Source organism: Physeter macrocephalus, unplaced genomic scaffold (genome assembly GCF_002837175.3).
Source record: "Physeter macrocephalus isolate SW-GA unplaced genomic scaffold, ASM283717v5 random_1003, whole genome shotgun sequence".
In the NCBI taxonomy this organism is placed as follows: Eukaryota; Metazoa; Chordata; class Mammalia; order Artiodactyla; family Physeteridae; genus Physeter; species Physeter macrocephalus.
In genome coordinates, this window is record NW_021146836.1 from 1 (window position 1) to 24,062 (window position 24,062).

Sequence of the window (24,062 nt, forward strand, 5' to 3'; positions counted from 1 at the left end):
CAAAATGACCTGCCTTTTTATTTGATAGTGTAATACCATTTGTTTAATAAATTTTTTAGGGTTTTTTTTCTCCTTGTAATATTATTGTACAGTTTTGCATGGCCTGGGTGTAATCATTTTTTTGTTTAGAATATAATGCTGACAAATAAGTGTGTATGGAAGGGGAAAAGATACTGCTTTGGCCTCTTATCACTCATTTCATTTTGTTTGGTTTTATCCCCTCATTGTCTTAGGGAACTTTATGAGATTCTCTGCTACCAAACAATGGTGTGGATTCTTTTGCACAGAAATATTTAAGGTGGGACAGTCAAAATGTAACAGAAGACGCCTCGCCGATATTTTACGTTGGTATCACTTAATATTAACCAGACTCTGATGTATTGCAATAAAACAGGGAACTGTTCGAATTGGGTATTTTGTCGTCTTTTCCCTGATTAAAAAGTCTGAGGAATGGAGAAAAGGTGACTGACTGACTCTTTTCGTCTCGTTTGACCCCAATTTCTGCCAGTCCCTCTCATCCAGCTTCCTCGTTACACTAGAAGGACATGGGGTTAGTTTAATCTAGGGCTTTCTTAGTTCCTTCCATAGCTCAGGTGGCATAGTGTTCCATTCTCTTGAAGCTTTCAACTCCCCTCTTCTGGTCAAAACGTCCCTGGTATTGGCTCAGTGTGCAAGGCCAGGCTGTGCCCTCGTTTGTGGGTGGCGGCGCTGCTGTATGCAGTTGCCAGCAGGGAGCCCACTGCACGGAGGGCCCGTCCCCAGCCAGACTTCCCTGCCAGTGCCACCGCTGACTGTAAACGGGGCAGCCGTTTGATCTTCCGTCTTCCTCCTGCAGACAAGCAGCGGAGACTTCCCACGACTTGTGCTGCAGCTCTTGAGTTAGAATGACACAGCTGAGGAGACGCAGGCAAGGCCTTTCTTAACAAAGGAAATCTTAAATTGGCTTCAGCTAAATAATTGTCCTGAGACCCCCCTCCCTGTTCCGTTTCACGTAGGCACGAGCGCCACCTTGGACAGTACCGAGAAAACGTCACTTACAAGAACTGGCAGTGGTTTGGCCCAGGGGCCACAGTTTGCTAGCCTTTGGCTTGGACTACAGTGAGCACGGACGTCCGGCCAGCTCACCATAACCTCTGCGCCTCAGTTTCCTCATCTATATTAAAAAAAACGCCCACTTTGAGCGTCCCAGGAGTTAACGCGTCAGTAGGATACGTCCAGTCTTTCTTTAAAAGGGCCGTGGAAGCTCCGGCAGCAGATGGGCGCGTGGTGCTGGGCTCAGGGCTAAACCTCAAGGGCCCCCAAGCGGCTGTCATGGAGACCACCTCGGCCTCTGAATCCTGTCCCGGAGTCCAGCGTGTCTGTTCCTGTCAATCCCAAACCGCAGAAAGGAATTTTCCTTTCAGAACCCGAAACTCTGAGGACCCATCTGGGACCACTGCCATCTCTCCGAGTTACTTCACCATCTAACGCACCTTTCAAGGTGTCCGCAGTCCGTTAGAAGGGCCCCCGCCTGAACGTTCAAAACGCCCCCGTGACCGAGGAATGAAGTTGCCCCAGGAAAGTGCCCCCTCAGCTGCGCCTGATCCGACGTGGGTGTCACTGCCGCTCAAGCCAGGCCCTTTTCGCCCTGCTGGCTGGTGTCCACCTTTTCCCGCGGTTGCCAGCACTGCGTCATACAGCCTCTGGTGCAGCTGTGGCTTCTCCGCCTCTGCGCGGTGGGGCCTGGGAAGCTGCTGCGGCAGGGACCTGGCAGCTGTGCCGTCCCCTCCCCGCACCCTTTCTCCGATGAGGAATATGGGCTGAGCCTTCCGGGTTCAGGCACCAAGAGCCTCACGCTGGGAACAGGGGCAAACCTTGCAGAAGCGACTGGAGGCGGGAGAGGGTGTGACGCTGACCTCGGGCTCCTCACCATCAGCTCAGAATCCTTTACAAGTGAAAAAATTAATGCCACAATGCTAGCATTTTTTTTTTTATTGAAACAAGTAAATCAGACAATTACAAGAATTGTACAGAGGTTAACAGCCTGAAACGACCCCTTGGGTCCAAGGAGGTGACACGTGCCTGTCATCTTCCACAAAAGGCCCAGGCGCCGGAGCGGGAAGAAGGGCCCCCACACACCCAGAGAGCACGCGGCTTTCTCTCCCCTTCTACGGCTCCTGCCCCTCCCCCACAGGAGGCAGCAGGTCTCTGGAAACCTCTGCTTGTCAAAAAAAAAGCCTCTAGGAACCAGCCAGAGAGCAGGTGTGGGTGGGCCTTGCTTGGTGAAGTAGTGCTTGTTGGCACTGCTCAGATCAGCACTTCTCCCAGGTGCAGATCCAAGCCGGAGAGGAAAAGGCAGAAAACACAAATCTCATTTGAGAGACACACACACACACACACAAACCTTGTATTACACACTCCATAAAATCCAAAAAGGCTTTTCTGTTTTGTTTTTGGGGTTTTTTTGGTGGCAGGGATTCAAAGGGAGAACTCTCATCTTCTGGTTACCATTCCCATTAGCAAAAAGCCCTGTTACAAAAAGGAAAAGGAAATAAAATCGTCTTTTTATCGAGAGTCATTTCAGAGGATGAATAAACAATAAGCAGATTCTGCCAGACAGCAGTGGGGCTGCATTTCCGTGCTGGCGCCTCTCACCCCACACCCACTGAACGATGAGAACCGTGTATAAGTGCTGGCCACGGGCTCCGAGCAGCGGCCCCCATCAGCGCGGCCCCCTCTCACTGGGTGAAGTTTAAACGGAGCGTGGGTACCACCAGCTTCCTACTAGTTTTAGCGGCAGGAGAACGGAGGGTCCCGCCTAGCGGCCGGGCCCGCGGCTACTGCTGCTCGGCCTGCCTCCTGCGGTAGTTGCTGTAGGTCTCCTCGAACATGGCCTTGCAGGAGAACCGGGCCTTCAGCTTGGAGCAGATGAGGAAGGAGCCCCCCATCTTCCTGTGCAGTGAGTAGGTCTCCTCGGGCGGCGGGACAAGCCGGTGCTTCAGCATGATGGGGATCAGGTTGTGGATCTTCTCGGTGGTGCTCTGGGTGCTAAAGTCAAAGGGCTCCTCCGAGGCAAAGGCCTCCCCCAGGATAAGGATGGCGTCCAAGTGGGCATCTTCCATGGCCTGGAGGGAGGTGAATGGAGGTAAGATCAAAGAGCCCTCACCAGCCCAGGGCTCCCATCACGGGGCCTAGACTGAGTGCTCCCCGAGGAGTGGGCCAGGTAGGTGAGTGTTTCAACCAGACTGAAGAACGGTAACCAGGGTGTAAACTCAAACCCACAGGGGCCAGGAGAACATCATTAATGTGTGAACTGGGCTCCGAGTAAGAAGAAAGGAAGTGGCGGGGAATGCAGGGTGTGACCCTGCCTGAGGGCACTCAAATTCAAAGTTTTTACTAAACGCCTGTCCTTCCAAAAAGAACAGTCTACAGACCTGAGCCTCTGCACTCCTCGCAGGTGGCAGACCTGGGACCACCTGCGTGTCTGCAACCCTTCCCCACTGTCGTCAGGAGGGGAAGTGCTGCTTTCTGAGTGGGTTCTGGGTGACAGGAACACCGACGGTCGCCCCTTCATGTAAAGGGCTGCTACGATTACTTCCAGCGCTCCCCTCACCCTTTCCCCGGTGAGGCCTGAGCAAGTGAGGGCTGCGCTTTGCCATCCCATCTGCCCATCCGGGCCCCGAGCGCCAACACGACGAGCCAGTGACTGGGATCTCGAATGGGCTGGAGTGGGGCGTAAAACGAGAGCTTGGTGACCAGCCCCCAGCATTCTGAGGCCCTCAGCCAGGGGCCCTGTGCAGACCCTCGAGAGCAGGCGGGGTGGTGGGGAGCTCACCTTGACCTCGTAGCCAGTGAGGAACTTCATCTCGATGGACTTCTTCAGCACGGCCTCCCTGTCCCGGTTAGCAGCAGCCCTGATGATCTGGCGGAGGTGCAGAGGGGACCGTGGGCAGCACACAGAGGGGAGGGGAGCTCCTGAGGGTCCAGGGAGCCAGCACTGCCCCTCCCCACACAGGCCAGCTGCCGGCCCACCCACCTTTCCCCTTTACTTCCCTGAGCCCGAGGCGGCCGCGGCCTCATCCACGGGCACCAAACGCTGCGGAAAGGCAGGGACGTGAGGACAGAAGCCCGCCCGCCCACCCCCGCGTCCCAAGCATCCCATCTGAGCCTCAGGAGAGCACGGGCCAAGGCCAAGCCCTGCCTCCACCCCTACCTGGATGTAGAGGTCTGTGAAGGATCTGTCATATTCCCGAGTTGCCCCGAAGTCCAGAAGAGCCACCTGGGAACGGGCGATACCGGGAAGGGTTTGCCCCAATGAAACACGGGTTGTGGGGACAGGGCGGCTGGGGGCTGAGACCCCCAGATCTCGGACCCTGCTCCAGCGGAGCTCAGGCTCCCTGTGGGAGCCCCACTGGGCGCTCACCTTGTGCTGCTGAGGGTCATAAAAGAAGTTGGACCAGTTGGGGTCTGTCTGCATGATGTGGAACTCGAACAGCTCCCTCAGGCACAGGACCAGGATGCTGTAGCAGATCTGGGGGCCGGGTGGGTCCTCGTCACCAGCGCCGGGCCGCCCAGTGTCCCCTGGATCTGGGCCGGGGAAGCCTGACTCCCATTTCCCTCCCCATCTCCCACCCCATCCTGCCTCACGCCCAGATCTGACTCTCAGGCCAAGCGTACCACCAGGTGGGGAAACGCAGCAGCCCTCCTGCCCGCTCTGCCCCACAGGGGGGCCTCAGGGCTCCAGGCCCACCCTGTGACCCACCTCATTCCGGATCTCCTGGCTCAGCCCCTCGGCCTGGTCCAGGGGGAAGCCGGACACCAGCTCCGTGGTCAGCACATGGGGGCTGCAGAGCTCGTCCACAATCTCGGGCACGTAGAAGAAGGGGTGGTCCTTCAGCAGCTCCCTGGCAGGGGTGGGTGGGAGGTCACACCCGGGCCTCCTTGATCCCGCCCAACCAACACGCTGGGGTGACACACAGGACGGCAAGGGGCTGAGCCCCCCAGGCGGAGGAGGGCCCTGCCGCGAGCTGGGCGGGACACGGCTCCGGCCCCAGGCCCCAACCCCAGCCATCGCCCCTCAGAGCCGGGGGGGCCTTCAGCCCACGACGGGCTGCCAGAAGCCGCCCCTTCTGTCTCCCCAGCGGGAGCAACGGGCAAGGGCCCGAGGCTGGAGCCGCACCTGAACCTGCGGGCACAGGCGGCCTCTCGCTGGTAGTCACACTCGAGGGCCAGCTCCCGCCTCAGCACGTCGATCAGGTGCTCAGGGAACAGGCCTGGGCCAGGGAGGAGGGCGTCAGGGGGGCTGGGGCTCCCCAGAGCCCGCCCACAGGCCTGCCCTTGCCCAGCGGCAGCCTCTGACCTTCCGGAAGCATGTTGCTCATGTTCAGCACGGCCATGAGGTTGTTGACGTCACTGCTGATGCTCTGGGCCACGCCGGGGTACTGCGGGGGACAGGGGAGTCAGGCAGACAGACACAGCAGGGGCCCCCTGCCACCCACCAGCTGCCCAGCTGTGTCCCTCCCGGACCCCGCACCTCCGCGAGGCAGAGCCAAGACCCACCAGGGATGCCGTGACCCCCGGGCCCACCGCGACCCTGTTCTCCACCGCCGACCGCTCCCTCCCCCACCCCCATCCCTGCGGCTCAGGCCCCAGACAGACAGTCACTTGTCCCCAGTCCCTGCCCCCCCAACCCAGGCGTGCTGGGAGGCTGTCCTCCCTCCTACAGTCACTCACTTAGCAAATACTTCTCGGCACCCACCGCTGACCAGGTGCCGAGACAGAAGGGAAGAGACACAGGCCCTGCCCTGGGCACGGGGACACACAGGGGATGTGGGGTGCAGAGGCCCCTCACTGCGGGGCCCGGCTCGGCCCCGTGCAGCCCCCGAGGGCACCGAGCCCACACCCCGGGTGCCCACCTGGATCTTCATGGCCACCTCACGGCCGCCCTTCATGCGAGCCAGGTGCACCTGCCCGATAGAGGCGGCTGCAAAGGGCCGCTCCTCAAAGTACTCCAGCTTGTCCCGCCAGGTGGGGCCCAGGTCGTTGTTGAGAGTTTTCTGGAGGGAGAGGCCAGGGAGGGGCCGTGAGCACAGCCGGGGACACCCTGAGGGGCCCTCCCCCACCCCTCCCGCAGGGCTGCCAGCACCCGAACCCTGAGCTGCACCGGCCTCACCATCATCTGCTTCAGCGGCATGAAGTCTGCGCTCTGCCTGACCCGCTCGAAGATCTTGGCCAGGTGGGGGTTGATGAAGGCGTCGTCTGGAAGGCGGCAGAGCATTCAGAAAGCGGAAGGCTGACCCCTCGGAAGGAGGGCACACAGGCCACCTCGATCAGCCCTGCCCAGCGAGGTCTCCCGGGGGGAGGCCGAGGTGCCGCTCTGCCCTTCACACGCTGAACCCAAGGTTCAGAGAAGACGAGGCACAGGCCCAACGCCACACAGTAGGCCCAGCCTCGGGTTCTCCCTGCTCCTGCGGAGCGTTTCCCCACTGGCACACGGACCCCTGATACTGTGGACCAAGGCTCCAGAGGGGACGCAGGGACGCTGACCCGTGCACACTCCTGGCCCACCTCGGCCAACAACCAAATCCGAGACCCCCGCAGCCCGGCCCATGGCACCCCTCCCCACCCGGGCACTGGGTGCGTCTGTGCAGCCCGGGCCCTGCCGATGGCGTGCGGGGCAGCGTGTACCGGGGCCTCTGAACTCACCCAGGGACCTGAGGGGGTGGATTCCTTAGAAAGAGCAGGCATAGCTTTTTATGATTATAAAAGAAACACATTTAGGGAATAAAGTGTATTAAATGTTTAAAATACCCATAATCTACCTAAGAGAACTACTGTTCTCTTTTTTCATTTTGACCCTTTCCTATGCGTTTTTCCCTGACTGCAGTCACGCTGCCTGGAGACGCTCTGGCCGACTCCCCTCCTGCAGCCATTTCTCACGAGCACTTGCCACGTCGTTGAATAGCTTTCTGAAATATTCTGTAATGCACACAGAAGCTTCAACATGCAGCTCACTAGCCGGACGGCAGCTGACTTGTTTGTTTATTTGAGACCAGAAAGAATCCTTCGAAGAAGCCGCTCCTGCAGAGCCCTGACCGCATCTCTGAGGCTCTCCATCCTCGAGGCGAGACTCACGCACGGAAGGGCTTCCGAGGGGTGCGTGCCGCTCCGGAGTCCACACCGGCACAGGCAGTGCCCGCACCCACCTGCCTGGGTGGTTACTCCTGTCCTGCACTTGCCCAGTTCAGTGAGTCCATCTGACTGCTTGTGGGGGGACTGGCTGTGCTCCCACTCAGGACACCAGCCCCTCGGGTGCTCCTCCCTGGGAGGCACCATCAGAAGCTCTGAGGGGCCCCCCGAACCCCAGCTCTGCTCTGGGGGCTGCAATGAGCCAGACTCCGGCTCAGCCGCTGCCGCCTCCCCCGGCCTTCCTTCCTCGGGGCCACACAGCCCATGCTCGGCGTCACGCCACCGCAGGCCCGTGAGCTCCCCCAACAGCACCCTCGGACCACCACGCGGGGCGCCAGGGGGCATCAGCCAGACTCTCCCCAACTTTTGAGACGCCAGGACCTCTGGACATGTCAAAACACTCAGAAAGAAGCCAGAAAAACAACCGTGGGCTCCTATTTCAGACGCTGTTTTTAAACATCCCAGGTGGGTTAGCAGCCAGGCTTCAAGCAAGAGAAGCCCGTGGGCAGGAAACCTCCCATCCCTTCCCATTGGGGCCAAGTGAGGCGCCCCCCACTGCTCGCCCCCAGCTCCCCTCCCTACGCTGCCTCACCGCCCCCAGCCCGCGCAGCCGCACTCACCCTGGATGCTCAGCATCTGGCCCAGCTTGAGCGCTGCCCCGCGCACCTTGCACAGCGTCCGCACGATGCGCTCCGCGTTGGCCTCTGACAGGAAGGGGCTGGAATCCAGCACGGCCTTCTTCCCTGCAGAGGAGCAAAGTCACCATGGCCTCCCTCAGGCGGGGCTGCTGGGCCTGGGATCCCCCAGAGGCCCCTCCACCCGCTCCTGGTTGTGGGTCTTGGCAAACCACTGGTTCTCCCAGTAAAAACAGGGACAATAACAAGACATCAGGGTTTAACACGTTTTAAGTGAGGTGCAGTAAAGTCCCAGCACAGAGCTTGCCACAAAGGGCTCAGTCAACATCTTTCCTCCTCGGGGTCCACAAAACTGGCAATGCAACTTTAACCCCACATTTCACACCCACCTCCCAGATGCTGAGGAAGGCCCTCGGGGGCCACCCAGGTCTCCCCGGGCCCACCTCCAACACCCTCCCAACACACACACACAGGCTCGCCCACGGGGCCTCTCCCTCCTTATCAGCCCCTGCCAAGTCACTGTCCTTCGCCCCTCAGTGTCCTGGACAAAGGTCACCAGCACCCCTGGACTCTCTGCACAGTCACCTGGGTCCACTGGCTGCAGTGAGAGTGCAGTCCTCAAAGGAGGGGAGCTCAGGGTCAAGGACAGCCTCACCCGGCTGGTGCCAGCTGGCCCAGGAAGAATGCATAGGGACCTCAGGTGTGCAGACGACCTCCGTTCAGCACAGTCGGGGGTGGGAGGGTGCAGGGTGGTGACTCAAGGTGATGAGGAGGGGGTGACCCAGTGACAGTCGGTGCTTTTCCTGCCCTCTGTCCTGTGAGCCCAGTTAGATCAGGAACCCCCGAGGGCTGCCCCCCACAGAGCCTGGCACTTTCCTCAGCCTGCATCACCATGGGCCTGGCCCAGGGCTCAGAGTGGGTCTGAGCTGGGTCTCAAGGGGGGAACACGGGAGGTGTCCATCATGCCACTGCCCTCCATCCGGGGCCGTGTCCAGCTTGGCCTCTGATATAGCAGGGTGGGTGGGCTGCAGGGGGATGTGAGACTGAAGGCCCACACCTGAGGGCAGCTGTTAGGCCTGCACGGGGTTAGGCTCACCCCAGGGTCCCGGACAGCAGGACAGGATCCTGGGAAGGGGAGAGATCTCAGCTCCACAGGAAGAAGCCCAGCTGCCGGGGGTCAAGAAAGCTGTAGCCCCTGGGCAGGGCCACTCCAGGGTGTCTAGGCCAAGAAGGGTGCCCAGATCACCCCTCGTCTCGGGCAGCAGCAGGGACAGGCGGCCCTCTATGTCCGCTCTGCCCTCCCCAGCCCCTGGGCCCCATGGGCCGGGACCTGGGCCTGTGTCCCTGAGGAGAGGTGGGCGGGGCAGAGATACCACGGCCCCGGCAGAAGGAGGGAGATCTTCTCCCCTAGGGACACAGCAGACCCAGGCGACAGCAGCGCCCCTGAGATCCAGGGACGGCGCCCGGCCCTCTTGAGCTTTCCAGGCAGCCGCTCCTCACGGCTGGCCAGTCTCCACGGGCTGGAGTCCGGGCCCCTGCCCGGGCAAGGCTGGTTCTGAAAACAACCCGGGGGGGAGCCGGGGGTGCCCAAGGGCGTGGTGGGCGTGCCCCCCTCAGGAGAGGCTCCTTGGGGAGGCCTGGTCCAGGCTGGTCGGTGCCCTCCAGGCCCAGGGGTTCCCGGGCCTGCTCAGGAAGCTAGAGCACGTCCCTCTGGGCCTGAGCCCCGCGTCCTGCTCTTGGGCCAGTGGCACCTAGGCCCCTTGACCCCCAACAAGGGCCACCGCCTCCCTGACAAAGGACACCAGCTGTAACCTTGGGGCCAGTATAGCTTCTTTCCTGCTTGGACGGGGCAGGATGGAGGGCAGCCAGTTTGCGGGGGGACGATGGGAGAGGTTGTTCCTGGGGAAGGCTGGCTTCTCACTTCCCAAAGTCTCAGCACCAACACTAAAAATACCCTCCCTAATCCTCTCTGTTCTCCGGTCCCTTCCAAGGACACACACATACTCAGGGGCCTGGAGGACAGGCTAGCGCCTTCTCCGCGGAGGCCCCCACCCCCTCGAGAGGGTCCTGCAGGTGAAGCGGGGCCATCCAGGTGGCTGGCAGGCCCCCCTTCAGGGCCCCCAGGCTGTAGCTAGGGCCTCAGGGACCACAGCACAGCAGGACAGTGGGGGGTCACTCAGGGCCCCCAGGGAAGGGGGGAGGAGGTGTCAAGTACCGAATGAACTGATGTCCCCTGAATGGGCCAGGGGCAGGGGGCACTCAGCCCAGAACTTCAAGTAAACTTTGAGAAATCCACCAAGCAGATGGCTCTAGCAGGGCTGCTCTCAACAGCCCCCAGGACCCCGCTGAAGGGAAAGCGTCCTGCACCTGCCTAGCCGCCTCCCCCCAACACCTGGACAAGCCTGGGGGAGGGGACCAGGTAGGAGGTGGGTGGAGCCTCCAGCTGCCCCTTGACCCATCGTCAGAGCATCCTAAGCACCCCAGGTTTCAGAGCAGCCAGTCTGCAGAATGTTCTCCATGGAGTACCACCCACAGCTGGCCACCCAGACAAGGGGGAACTGAGCGTTCTGACCTGACCCCGGGTTGACCCTGGGAGGCGGCGGGGAGAGAGGAGTCATGATCCTCACCTCAGAGACAAAGCGTCTGAAGCTGGAGACGCAATGGCCACCCCAGGTCACGAGGTGGGGGAATGGGGGGCCCATGGGGTCTTCCAGCAGCTCCCACGACCCTCGACCACAGCCAAACGGGGAGCCCTGGGCACCTGACCTGGCCAGACCTGGGGCCCCAGCGGCTCTGCAGAGCAGGGACAGAGGCAGGGCCGAACCGGAGGCTCCTATCAGAAGAGGGAAGGCGTGCGGGCCCGGAGGAACCAGGACGGCTGGGTGAGCCCACGTGGGCCGGGACAGGAACAGAACAGCCTTCAGGCCTCAAACTCCAGGGCTGCCGTGAACACGGAACACAAGATGAAAGGTGCCCCTGGAGGCCAACCGTCAGGGAACGCAGGCGGGAGCTGGGAGCTGACAGGCCCAACTCTCAGGGCCCACCCTGCCCTCCCCATCAAGGGCCCAGCTCACCTGAGGGGTCCTCAGGGCGGAGGCTCTTCTTGGCGACCTCGGCCAGGGCCCCGAAGCCCAGACCCACGGCCAGACCTGCAAGGAGGAGGTTGAGGGCTCTGGGCATGTGCTCAGGGGCTGCCCACAGCCCTCCACGCACGAGGCCCGGAGCAGCCCCACACAGACACCTGCCTCGCTCCCCTGGGGGCCCGCGCTGACACTCAGACGTCTTGAAAAGAGAGGGGATAAAGAGGGAGGAGATACACAGCTGTTGTTTTCAGAGGAGACCTGCCTCAAGGTTGGTGCTTTCGCTGGAAAAGCCTCCTCCAGCGCCACTTCCATCACCTCTGCTAGGGGCTCACGCGACAAACACCCCCACCCCAAAACAACGTACGACGGGGAAACGCGTTGGGCGGGACGCAGCACAGATGGAATGTGGACCAGGAATGGGTGCAGGCCACGGACGTCCTGACAACACTGGGCATCCCCTTGGGATGCAGCCGCCCACTTCCCAGTCTGTGTGAAGAGCCTCCAATGCTCTAGAATTCTCTAACCCAGTTCACTGAAGTCGCAAGGAGGGGCATCACCACTGCAACATAAAGCAGTCATTGGTGGGAACTGGGGCATTTTGCCAAAGCCACGGGGGCCCCCAGGAGCTCAGGCTACAGCCCTCACTTGCGGGGAAGGCCCCACAGGCACTGACGGTGGTCTAAGGACAGCGGGGTGCCAGGCCCTCCTTCTCCCGTCAGCAGTCTTTGAAATCAAGGTTTACTAACATCGCATCGGTCCAGAGGTTGGAACTGGATGATCCCTACTGTCTAGGAGAGGCCTGAGGAGGCCAGCAGGTGCCACTAAGTGCACACAGAAAGCCCCGGAGCCTGGCTCAGGTCCTATTTCCTCTACTTTAAATACAGTTCCAGCTGGCTTGGACGGGGGAAGCACACCAGGCGAGAGAGTGAAGAACATTTGGAGGAGCACGCTGACCACAGCAGGAGGGACAGCAAAGACCCCGGGAAGATACCAAAGATGCCCCGAGACCAGTGGGCCTTGGCGAGCACAGCCCTGGGGGGCTGGCAGTCTCACACCGGGCAAGGAAACCTGCACATGCTTCTACATTTTCCAAATTTTCTACAATGATTATGTATTACTTTTATGAAAATTATTATTGAATTTACTGAAAAAGTTATTTAATGAAAAATAAATTTTAAAAAATCATAAGAGGATAACCCAATTTTTAAAAATGTTTTTGCAGTACATTTTACCCACCATTAGACAACCGTGCACCCTCTGCATTGCCAGCTGTGATGGCAGCTCCTGCCTCATGGCTCAGTGTGAGGATTAAACAGCTGAGCAAGAGTGAAGCACTCCCAGCAGGGCTGGGCGTAAGGCCACACTCTTCAGGTGTTCGCTGTTACTGCCCTTTCTCCTATTCAAAGGGCTAGACCAGTGCTGCCCAAAAAATATAATGCCAGCCACATATGTAATCTTAAATTTTCTAGGGGCTATGTTAAAAAAGGCAAAAAGAAGCATGTGAAAGGAATTCTGATCATATATTTTACTTAGCCCAGTGTATCCAAAACATTATCAATTCAACAAGTACTCAATATACACATCGTTAGAGAGATGTTACTTTTTTAATTTTTTTTTGTACGAAGTCTTCAAAATCCAATGTGCGTTTCGTCCGGGAAGCATGTCTCAGCTTGGACCAGCCACGTTTCAAGTGCTCAACACCCCACGTTGCTGGTGGGTCAGCACAAGGGCAGCATAAGGCAAGTTCTGGCGACCGGAGCAGAGGCCACGGTCATCTGGAAATGCCCCCAAGGACACCCTGGCATGCTGGGATGGAGCTGCCACGGCCTGTTTCCCTCTGACACCCCAACCCAGCCCCGGAGGACACTGGGCACAGAGCTGCGTCCCCAGTCAAACGGTTACTCCCCTCCCCTCCCCCCACACCCCTCTCAGCACACTGTCCGACTCAGCAAACGAATGGCAACAGCAACGCTAACCTTCAAACTGCAGTGACCTTCACCAATGTCTCTCTGCCTCTAGATTTTTCTCTGCCTACATCAAGTCCAAGACAAGCCTACCAAAGAGGCAGACGTGTCAAAGGTTACCCAGGCTGGCCACTGAGCGCAGACGCCGAGCACCCTTCTCTGCAGGGCCCCCAGCTGGGCCCCCTCACACGCTCTGCCAAACTCTTCTCTGGCCCATTCTGGGCTGCTGGGCAGAGCCAAAGCTCTCCAAGGCCAAGGACCTGTCACTGAACACTGAATCACGGAGGGAACATTACGCAAAGCAGGCCGCAGGCTCCTTCTGTGCCCCTGCGAGCTCCCTCAGGGCCAGGCCCGAGGAGCTGCCAAGGGACAGGCCCCCCACTGCGGCCCCGGAGGCGGGAGCAGCCCCGCCGGCCCTGACCTCAGGAGCTCCTGCTCTAGTGAACCAAGAACAGGCTGGCCCTCCCGCCGTCCCCAACCTGGCTGACCTGAAAGCATTCTCAGAACCTTGCAGAGAGAGAAGGGCAGAGGCCAGCCAGGCTCTTCTTCTCCCGGAGCTGGGTGGCACCTGCAGGCAGCTCCTGGGAGATCAGCGCCTCTGCCTCGGACTCCCCGCGTCGGCGAGAACAGCCCGAGCCCGTGCTCGCTCACTCTCCGGCGTCACCTGAGGCCTTCTACTCCACCTCGGCCCGCCAGCCCTTAGGGCAGCGCCTGTCCATGATCTGACCCACAGGCAGGCCCGGCCCAGCCAGCACGGAGGTCCCAGGTGAGACCAGCCGCAGAAGCGGCTCCACGGGCCCATGGCCACTGTCAGCAGCCTGGCCACCACCCTAGCCTGTGAGAAGGCGCCAGCCCTTTCCAAGAAAGTTCCTGACATTTCTCTCACAAACGGAGATTTTGCAGGCAAGAAACGCAGCGGCAGGTAAGGAGCAGCAAGGAGCAGGGTCTCCCCAAGGGGGTGGGAGCGCTTGGGGCCGCTTCCCAGGCCGCGGGACTGATCAGGGAGCCCAGGCCCCTGGCCCAGCTCGTTCCTCCCCGAAGTCCCTCTGTAGGTCCTCAGAGCCAAATGAGTGCCCCCTGAGCAGCACTGGGTTTCTGCCCACACAGACACAGAGGTTAAGAAAAAAAGTAAATAAAAGCCTTCTAACAAACGGCACCATCTGTGAGGAGGCTTAGTGAGGGGCGCCTAACCTGCCAGAACCCCCAGGCATGTTTACAGAGCAAGGCTGCATGGAGGTCCTCTGCAGCAGCAAGGGCCAAGGTAAAACAGCTTCACTCACACAGTACCACCCACGTGCCAGGCACTGTTCTCAGGCCTCCCTTTTTCAACATATCCAACAATCCTTCTGATCTGATAAGACAAGAGAGTCCACACAGAAAAGGCAGCAAACAAGGATATTTCCTTCACTTCAAGGTGTTCCCGAACCCTTAGTAATTCCACCTTCTCTTCCATCACCTGCATCCTCCACGCGTGCCAGCACCAGGCACCGGGAAGAAGAGGGGGCCTGGGAGGGCGCTGCAACCCACAGCATTGCAGGAAGGCGAATAGGAAGGAGCAGTGGAGGAAGTTCCCTGCAGAGTATTCTCCTCGGTTCTCAGAACTAGGCCAGAGTGGGGCAGTGGGGAACACCTGACAGCCCCTCTGCTGGCTCAGGGGAGACAAGACGAATTCGGGGGCGACAGGCTCAGACTTCCATCTGTATGATACAGGCCTCCTCAGCGCTGGTCCCAGGACTGTCACAGATGCACATATGGGCCTGGGTGACTGGCAAGTGTGGCTCAGCTTCCTCATCTGTAACTGCCCTAATCTCCTTCACAGAGGCTCTAAGTGACAAAAAATAGACAAAAGAGTCCCTTCTAAAGTATACTCCTGGAAAAAGTAGAAACCAAGCTCCCTCGCCCCTGCCAAGGGCACAAACTTCTCTTGGACCTACAGGGCATCTGTCTTGCTGCCTCAGAGAGCACCGGAGGAGCGCTGGCTGCTTAGAGCGACAGCATGTGTGCAGCGTGTACCCTCAGGAAGTCAGGCACATAGTGCTCAACTCCTTTTGGTAAGTTTTCTCTAGTGCCTACTTTATCTGTTGGTCTCATTTCTATAATCGTCCAGTTCTCCCTCATTTCATAGGTGCAGAGGAGATAAGCCACCTCCTCTGAACCTATATTACTGAAGCACAAATGAAAAATATAGAAAAGAGTAGAGGAGACACACATGACAGAAGGGAAAGAGCTAACATATGTGTAACTGGAGTCCCAGAAGGAGAGGAGAAAGAGAACAGGGCAGAAACAATATTTGAAGAAATGACCATAATTTTCCAAAATTGATGAAAGACATCAAGCACAGATTTAAGAAGCTCTGTAATCCCAAGCGGGATAAAAACAAAGTAAATCATACCCAAGCATGTCACAGTCACACTGCTGGAAAACAAAAGCAAAAGGAAAATTTTAAAAGCAGAGGACAAAATACAAATTACTTTCAAAGGAGTAGCAATAAAATGAACAGCTAAGTTTTCAACAGAAACAATGGAAGTTAAGAAGACAACTGAGGGACTTCTCTGGTGGTCCAGTGGTTAAGACTTTGTGCTTCCATTGCAGGGGGTGTGGGTTCAATCCCTGGTCAGGGAACTAAGATCCCACATGCTGCATGGTGCGGCCAAAAAAACAAAAACAAAAAAAAGAAGACAATGGAACAATATTGCTAAAGTGTCCAAAAGAATTAATTTTGAACATGGAGTATTATACCCAGCCAAAATACCTTCTAAAACAAAAGTGTAATAAAGACATTTACACACAAATAAAAACAGAGAATTAATGATTACCACTCTGCACTACAAAAAAGAGAAAAGGTAGTTTTTCAGAGAAGAGGAAAATTACCCCAAAAGTAATTCTAATATAAAAATGAAGGGAGAAAGAAACACAAAAAGGGTAAATATGTGGCTAATCTAAATTCACATGGGCTATACAAAGAAATAACATCTTATGAGGTTTAACATATCTTAATAATTTAGTATATAATATAAAACACGTAGAAACAAAATACATATCCACATTAACACACACACACACACACACACACACACACTCACACAAAGAAGGGATTTAAACTGTTCTGAAGTGCTAGCATTACTGGGGAAGTAGTAAAAATAATCATTTCCATTACATTGTAGTAAGTCAAGAATGTATGCTGTAATCTCAAGAGAAACCACTAAAAGTATAGTAGAATAATAACACACAAACTAATAAAGAGAAAACATGTACAATAAAAAAAACTCTTTGATTAATTCAAAAGAAGGCAAGGCAAGTGGGGAGAGGGAAGGGGAAAGGGGGAAGAAAGGGGTAGGGAATTAAGAGGTACAAACTACTATGTACAAAATAAATAAGCTACAAGGATATATAGTACAGCACAGGGAATATAGCCAATACTTTATAATAGCTACAAATGGAATGTAACTTTTAAAAATTGTGAATCCCTATGTTGTACACTTGAAATTCACATAGTATTATACATCAACTATACCTCAATTTAAAAAAAGGTAAAAATTTTTAAAAAGAAGGTAAGACAGAAGAGAAAAAAGGGAACAGAATGGATGGATCAAACAGTAAACAAAGACTAAGACAGTAAATATAAACCCCAATACATCAGCAACTCCATTAAATGTAAATGAACTAAATACTCACATTATAAGACTAAGATTAGTGGTCTGTACCTAAATCACAGGAAACGAAAATATATATATGCTACTTACAAAAGACATACCTTAAATATAAGGATACAAAAGGTTGAAAGGAGAAGGAAGGAAAAAGATACACGATGCAAACACCGACCACCACCCCCCCAAAAGAAAGCTGGAAAACAGCTATACTAATATCAGACAATGTAGACTTTCATAGAGATAAGAGAGGTAAGACATAATAATAAAGGAGTCAATCCCCAGGAGGATATAAGAATTCTAAATCTGTAAGCAACCAATAACACAGCTTCAAAATGTTAAAGCAAAAATTCACAGAACTAAGAGGTAAGTAAATCCATGATCAAGCATAAGACTTTTAAATGTCTCTTTTGATAACTGACAGAATAAACATACCATCTAGAAAAATGGTACAGATGATCTTATTTGCAAAGCAGAAACAGAGACACAGACATAGAGAACAAATGTATGGATGCCAAGGGAGAAAGAGGTGGGGTGGGAGGAATTGGGAGACTGGGATTGCCACCTATACTTTATTGTTACTATGTGTAAAATAGACAACCGATGGGAACATACTATAGCACAGGGAAATCTACCTAATGCACTGTGGTAACCTAAATGGGAGGGAAGTCCAAAATGGAGGGGATATCTGTATGTGTATGGCTGATTCATTTTGTTGTGCAGTGGAGGCTAACACAACATTGTAAAGCAACCATACTCCAATAAAAATTAATTTAAATTAAAAAGAAAAAAAGAATTTTAAAAAAAGAATAAACATACCAAAAAAATCATTAAAAGATCTGATTAATATGAGTAACAAACTAGACAGATAGATAAACTGCACCTGACAATGCCAGAATTCTTTTCAGATACACATGGAACATTTACCAATATATTCCCATTGGAATCAATGGCAAGACCCCTATTTCACAGAAAGGCAAACCAAGGCAAGACCCAAGGTCACAGGAAGCAGGGCCGGAATTATAACCCAAATCTTATGATGACCTAAGGCCCAGTTCTGACCCCAAATCCAATATCTGATGCTATCTTTCATTTCATTCTCCAACAAAATCTAATATCCACAGATCATCGTGCCCATAGCATCAGAGCCATAATGTCCCACAGCCAAATTAGACCTAGAGTTCCTGTGCCATCTCAGCATCAGAAGGAGCCACCCAAATGGAAAGCCCCTGCCTTCTGCCTCTATATAGCTGAATACCTGCTGCTGACCTTCCCAAATACAATCCTACCCCCCTGAGATCTAGAGCAATCCCTTTCTTTCATACCTGCAGTGTAACAACTTCCTAAAGTCTGTTAGTCTACACCTCAAAAACATCTCACCCTCATGAGGGGAAGAAAGGCCAGAAGTATTTTCTAGGAGAAGTAGAGCAGTGTTACTTCCAACTGTTTAGATAATGACCCACCAGTAAGCCATATACTTCACAATGCAATGAAGAACATACATCAATAGTATATTTAGATCTCTGAAACAAATATTTTTGCAACATGTGCAGTTCTAAGGATCTATGATACTAATTCTGATCCTTTTCTATTCAATTCCATTCTATTTAATTTGTTTTTTAAATGCTGGTCCTGACCCACTAAACTGATTTCACACTCACTAAATGGTCATAAACCCCAGTTTGAAAACCTCTGGATAGGGTAGAAGGCCCAGAATTCACCTCTGGGGCCAGAACTGCACGTTCTTTCTAGACCTGGCTCCTCTTTGCTCCCATCCTGCCACCTCTAATCCTGAAACATGAGCTGCCAACTGCTTGGGCAACAACGTGTGCAGCTGAGAATCACAGCTGTGAGCAAATCTTCAGCACAGACTCTGTCCAGGCATCAGGCAGCTGTCAGTAAGGGCTCAAGAGGCTCCTGATGGTGCAAAGCCCCTACAAAGACCAGGGTCTCTCCTCACCTCAACCCCAGCTCCTTATGGCAGCCCACGTCCCCCACGCCTTGAGGGGAGCCCTGTACCCTGGTTTTAATGAAGTTGACTTTTTGTCCTACACACCTTCCTATACAACCGCTTTCACTTCAGTCTGCTTTCCTTAACCCACCACCCAAAAAGGCCTGACTCTTGCCTGCTTCACCAGGACTTCCATCAAATACCAATTGGACATCACGACCTTCATCCTGACCACTTTTCCCAAACAGCTCCTCCACCACCTCACCCCGGCAAAGACTCGCGAGAGAGGCTTACACCCATCCTAAAATACATCAGTCAAACTAAGCCTTACGGGGACAGAGCTCTGTGGTGAGCCCTGGTCTGCAGTGAGGGGAGGAGGATTAGAGGTTACAGAGAAAGACTAACTACAAAGTAAGAAGAGAACAGTTCCTGCCCTCAAACTAATGGGGGAGAGAAAAGAATCTCCATCTAATACTTTAAGAATAATAAATGTCCCAACTAATAGCCACTGAGCAAAGCAGAGAAAGTGCCATGTCTTCTGCGGAATAAGGACCACTGGAAGCCACCAGAACAGCAACTCAAACCCATTCTGGTAGTGGCACCCCAGGGAGTTACAATGTTCTATGAGGAACTGCTTAAGACGCTAACCCATTAAAGTGAAATGAAGCAATAATTTTGTGCTAAAACTTAGATGACACTGTATGCTAGATTCCTGAAAAGCTAAGTAGCAGCAGATGCCACATTTTAAGATAACAATTATGGAAGAAAACCTCAGAGTTGAGAAAATTCTATCCAATTAACCTAGTTTGCTCTGCACCTAAGGAAGACAGCCAGCCTTGCTTCAATGTTAGAACCCACACATCAGGCCAGCTTCCAGAGGACCAGGTTTTCAGGGAGCACAGAGCCACTCCTGAACAAGGAGTAAGATGGGGTTTCCGAAAGAGAAGAGGCAGCCGGGGAGAGCAGCGTGCCTGAAGTACGGTCCGTGGGAGGGGAGACATACAAACCAGCAAAGCAAAAGGCAGGTAGGTAAAGGCTCAGACACATGAGAGCGGGCTTTCATGACTAGTCAGCACTGGCATCAACATGAACCAATCAATGAGACCACCGTTACACAGAGCCTTGCAAATAAGCACGTGCCCCAGGTGGGTACGTGAATCAAGTTGCCAAGGCTGTTACTCTCATTAACTGTATTGTCTGGAGAACCTACTGAGGATAAGCGGGCTTTAGGGAAGTCACTTCATCTTCAAGTAGAACCACAGCAAAGGACGGCACTTTCAACAGGAACACCTTGGTCAGATATGACAATACAATATCATAAAAGCAGAGACAACCGCTGTAAACCTTCACTATAAAATGATCCTCCAACTTGGACGAAGAGAGCACAGGGTACTGGACACAACGGCTATGCAAGCCCCTAAAGAAAAGGACAAACTCACAACTCCTCAGCACCCTAAAATGGACGACAGCGGCTCAGGGCCACGGCACCTCGTTATCATTCCACTGATGCCCGCAGGCCCATGGAAATCCAGCAAACGGGTCCCCAGATGGCTGGGCAAAAACCACTGGGTCCAGGAGCCAAAGAGCCCCATTGTCCCACCCCCACCCTGCAGGGGCCTCCAAAGGCCTGAGTGAAAAGCTGATGCTGCAGATGCTGCCCCCCGAGAAGCAAAGCCGCAGCTCACAGCATGGAATCAGCCACGCATCGACCCCCAGGGGTGAGCTGAGGCAGAGACTGAATCGCCCACCCATGGAAAACATCCCGGCACGGCTAACACAGGAGCTACCACCCTCCCCGGGGCACCCCTGAGTCCCCAGCCTCCCCGCCACACACAGGCCCCATGGTGGCCCCCGCTCCACTCAACGGGACTGGCACCTCACCTCCAAAGTTGGCCAACCGCCCGATCCGCGTAACTGGCACCTTCCGCTCGCGAGCCCGCTCACTGAGCTAGAGGGAGAAAAGAAAGAGCCCTCAGGGGATCAGTGAACAGGGACAGGACCGACCTTCAGGGGTTCACACCATCCCCCGCACGCCCTCTCCACCCCCAAAGACAGCAGCTCCGCCCAGCAGCGCACCCCTCCCAGGAGAGGCGCCCGTGTGCCTGACATTCCAGGCCACGGCACCCGAAGGATGCACCCGAAGGATGTCCCCGAAGAGGGGGCCTGACACCAGCCACACTGGGGGAACCCCCCAGCCCCACCCTGGGGGCCTCCTGCACGCACCATCTGCTTGTGCGGCTTGCTCTCGGGGCGAGCCTTGGCCTGCCGGGCCTTCTCAATGTCCTCAGCCGTCAGGCCCCCCACATGGGACTGGTCCTGGTGGTAGAACCTTCGCTGCAGGCCCATGGCAGTGAATGGGTCTCTGGGGTCTGCAAAGAGCGGCCCGTTCACCCTGCCCACAGGGGAGGCGGCCTGGCCCTGGAGCCCGCCTCCCCTAAAGGGTCCGCTGGCAACACGGGCAGGGGCTGGGCCCTGGCTGCGGGCGCGATCCCGGGGCGGAAGGGACTGAGCGGGGGAGGAGGCCGCAGACGACTCCTCGGCGGCGCCCTCGGCCCTCAGCCCGGAGGAGTGGAATTCTGCTTGCGGGTCGTCAGAGCTCTTGGAATAGGCCTCTTCATGCTTCTCCTGACCCTGCAGGCAGGGAACAAACGCCAACGTGAGAGGGGCAAGAGGCCAGCCAGGAGCCCCTCCGTGTGCATCCCCTTCTGGCCAGGACAGCACACCAGCACGTCCCACCCTCTGACCCTCTGGAGGGCCCTACATGTCACCCCCGTGGCCTGTGGCCGGTTCCGGAGGCGAGCGGCAGCCCAGGAGCCAGGAGGCCCGGATTCCAGCCCTGCTCCTGCCAGGGCTCTGCCGTGGGGGCCCCGGCAAGCCAGCCGCCCATGGTCCCTGAGCGCCTGCTGGGTGCCCGGCCCAGACCAGGGGAGCGACCACCACTCTCCCAGCAGCAAGCTCCTCGCCTGTAAATCTGGGCTCAAGAGAGGCTCCCAGGGCTCTGGGGAAGGTGAACCAGGGCAAAAGATGGGGAAAGCTTTGAGAGGTTAAGAGCACAAACGAAGACCAGAGGAGGCGAGCGCAGCACACGGGTAGGGCGGCCCTGCCGGCCTCTCCAGGCCAGCGCCCTGCTGCAGCCGAGGCTCTGGCCAGTCAGCCTTGGGCGCCCCCCGAGGGGCTCTCCCCAGAGGGCCTGTCACATCCAGGGCCTGGCCTGCCTCTTCCAGGAGCAGGGGGCACAGGACAGGAGAGGAGGGGGAGAGAACACCATGTTTTCCCTGTAACAGTCGCCGAGACCTGAGCCTCAGGCCCGGGTTCTTTCCACTTTTGAACCCCTAGCGACCTGGAGAGAGTTCCTGACCCCTCTCTGCCACCTCCTCATCTGAAAAGAGGGCTCCCCACGGTCACAGAGTTACGCGGGGCACAGACGGAGCCAGGGGAACAGGGCCGAGAAGGTTATAATTAGAACAGCACTGACTCCTGAAGGGAGGTCGGGGACCTGGATTCCCTGATTCCACTGAAATGGACTCAGTGCATGGAGTGCTGCCTGTAGGTTCTGCAGAAACAGCAGTAGACCCCAAAGCCTTCTCACTCTCAGCTTTATAAGACACTGTGGGATCTAAGCAGATAAGACTTGCCCTCCAGAGGAAGGAAAGAGACAGGCTGCTACTCTCATTTCATAAGTGGCAAACGGAGGCCGAGAGAGCTGAAATAATCTGGTAAAGGCCCACCAGGCAGCCAACGGCAGAGCAGGTATGCCAAGCCAAGGCCTGCCCCGCGGGCCGCCCCGAGGCCGCCTGACAGCACCTTCCTCGGAGCAGAAATGAATTCTATTTGGAATTTGACAGGGGCACCTGTCAAGATGGCCAGGGAAGCCCTGGAGTGAGGGAGTCTGGGACAAGGTCCGAGAGCCACATAACCCCTGTAGCTCCCACGCTGGCCGCGGGCTCACCACTCCTTCTACCCCACTACTCCAGTGCTGGCCGTCCGCCCTGCATTACCATAAGCTATTTATGTGGCAGCCAAGGGGCCTCAGTGTCTCAATGGGACCAGACTCAGTAAATGTCTGCTGAATGAATAAGTGAACAAATCCCTTGAGGAGCTAGAGGGAGAGAGGTTTCTGGAGTACCTGCCCCTCCGTCCCCTCACAGACAGGGGAGGAACCCACATCTGAGTGTACAGGGAGAGAATGGGAGCGCACTGGAGACCATCGCCCTGCTCGGCGCCTCCTTCGCGGTGGGGGACCGCCACTCCCTCCTACCTCCGAGGGGCTGTCCCAGGGCATGGCCCTGCCTCTTCCAAGGACCAGGGCCAGGCCTGTCCTAGGGGAGCAGAGGGGTGAGCGGGGAGCCTGGGCTCCCTCTCACCCTTCAGGGAGGCCTGCCCACGTCTAGCATGCTCCTCTCTCCTGGGCGGCCCAAGGGTGCTGGGCAACCTCACTTCCTGGATGCTCCACAGGCAAACACCCAACAGGAAGGCGATGGCTCCTCACCAGCGAAGGCACCAAATGAGGCTGCCAGGGCACAGCCCAGCCTCAGCAGAGAGAGGGCGGGCGGGGAGTCTGAGACTGGGAAGAGGACACAGGATTCCGGTCCTGTCAATCAGTAATCACATCAAACTGCTTAGTCTCAGTTTCCCCATCTGAGAAAGGGGGGTAAGCATTTGGGTCTGCACCCCTCCCAGGACAGCGGTGAGGCTTGTAAGAGATCACAGGTGTGAACACCTCTGCAAGTTGAAGGTATCTGTGTAGAGAGAGAGACACAGTACCGCCACTGGACCCTTAGAGAGCATGAGGGGAGAGCTGGGAATCCTAACTCTGAGAATGACCAGAGGCCGGCAGGCTGGGATGTCCCACAGCCTGGAGGAGCGTGCGTGTCCTTGTCCAGAAGGTCAGAGCAGAAACGGGAGGAGTGCGGCAGCAGGGCACCCTTGCAGCACAGCTCCCAACATACACATGCCCAGGACCACACATGCGTGCACACGTGCACGCGCACACACACACGCCCCCTCCCCATGCCCTCAGACTGTCAGGAACGGGGCGGGGGGGGACCATGCAGGTGATGTCACAGTGGATGGCGCTCTGCTACAGCAGGCCGTGTTGACAACCATGGCTCCAGCACTTGTTTTTGCTTAAAACCCTCCCCTTGGATGGTGAAACGTCAAGGCCCGCTCCCACTGGCACCCCATCCACTGCCAACTGGCTTCCTTACCTGCACCTGCCCCAAGACCATGCCGATCTGCTCTGCAGCCGCGGACTGCAGGGCCCTGGCCGCCATAATGAGCTCCCTGCCGAGGCCCAGGTGCAGCAGGTGGGTCTCCACGGCCGCCTGGGTCAGCTTGGCAAGGCCTTTGATCACCATGATGGTGTCCCCCAACATGGCAGCCATCCTTCAGGGCTGGAAGAGAGTGGGCCAAGTCAGGGTCGGGGCTCCACGCCTCACACAGGGTCGCGCTCACACAGGCCACCTCTACCCCAAACTCTGGCTGTTTGGCTTTTCCACTAACCTCCCCTTCTGATCCAGGTTGACTGAGAGAAAAGAGAGGAAGGGCCCAGGGCTCAAGGTAAACTGAGTGACTCCCCACACTGCAGGGCGCCAAGCAGAAAGAGAGTCCGTGGA

At 56.1% G+C, this 24,062-nt stretch overlaps 1 protein-coding gene across 2 annotated transcripts; it reads right to left on the minus strand.

The window, feature by feature from the left end:
* Positions 1-37: 37 nt before the first annotated feature.
* COQ8A (coenzyme Q8A) lies at positions 38-23,854 on the minus strand. Of its 2 annotated transcripts, XM_028487110.2 has the most exons (14): positions 23,655-23,851; positions 20,671-21,078; positions 20,329-20,395; positions 10,877-10,951; positions 7,788-7,910; positions 6,152-6,237; positions 5,895-6,035; positions 5,339-5,420; positions 5,159-5,252; positions 4,742-4,883; positions 4,403-4,510; positions 4,193-4,258; positions 3,815-3,901; positions 38-3,104 (listed from the first exon to the last, which is right to left on the minus strand). In XM_028487110.2, exons 1-14 carry the CDS (start codon positions 23,829-23,831, stop codon positions 2,817-2,819), a joined length of 1,944 nt encoding a protein of 647 aa, XP_028342911.1. In that variant the 5' UTR covers positions 23,832-23,851; the 3' UTR covers positions 38-2,816. The 2 variants fall into 2 exon arrangements, with proteins under 2 accessions (XP_028342911.1, XP_028342913.1); XM_028487112.2 differs by lacking the exons at positions 38-3,104; positions 3,815-3,901 and adding an exon at positions 3,908-4,075 and having other exon boundaries at positions 23,655-23,854.
* Positions 23,855-24,062: the final 208 nt, after the last annotated feature.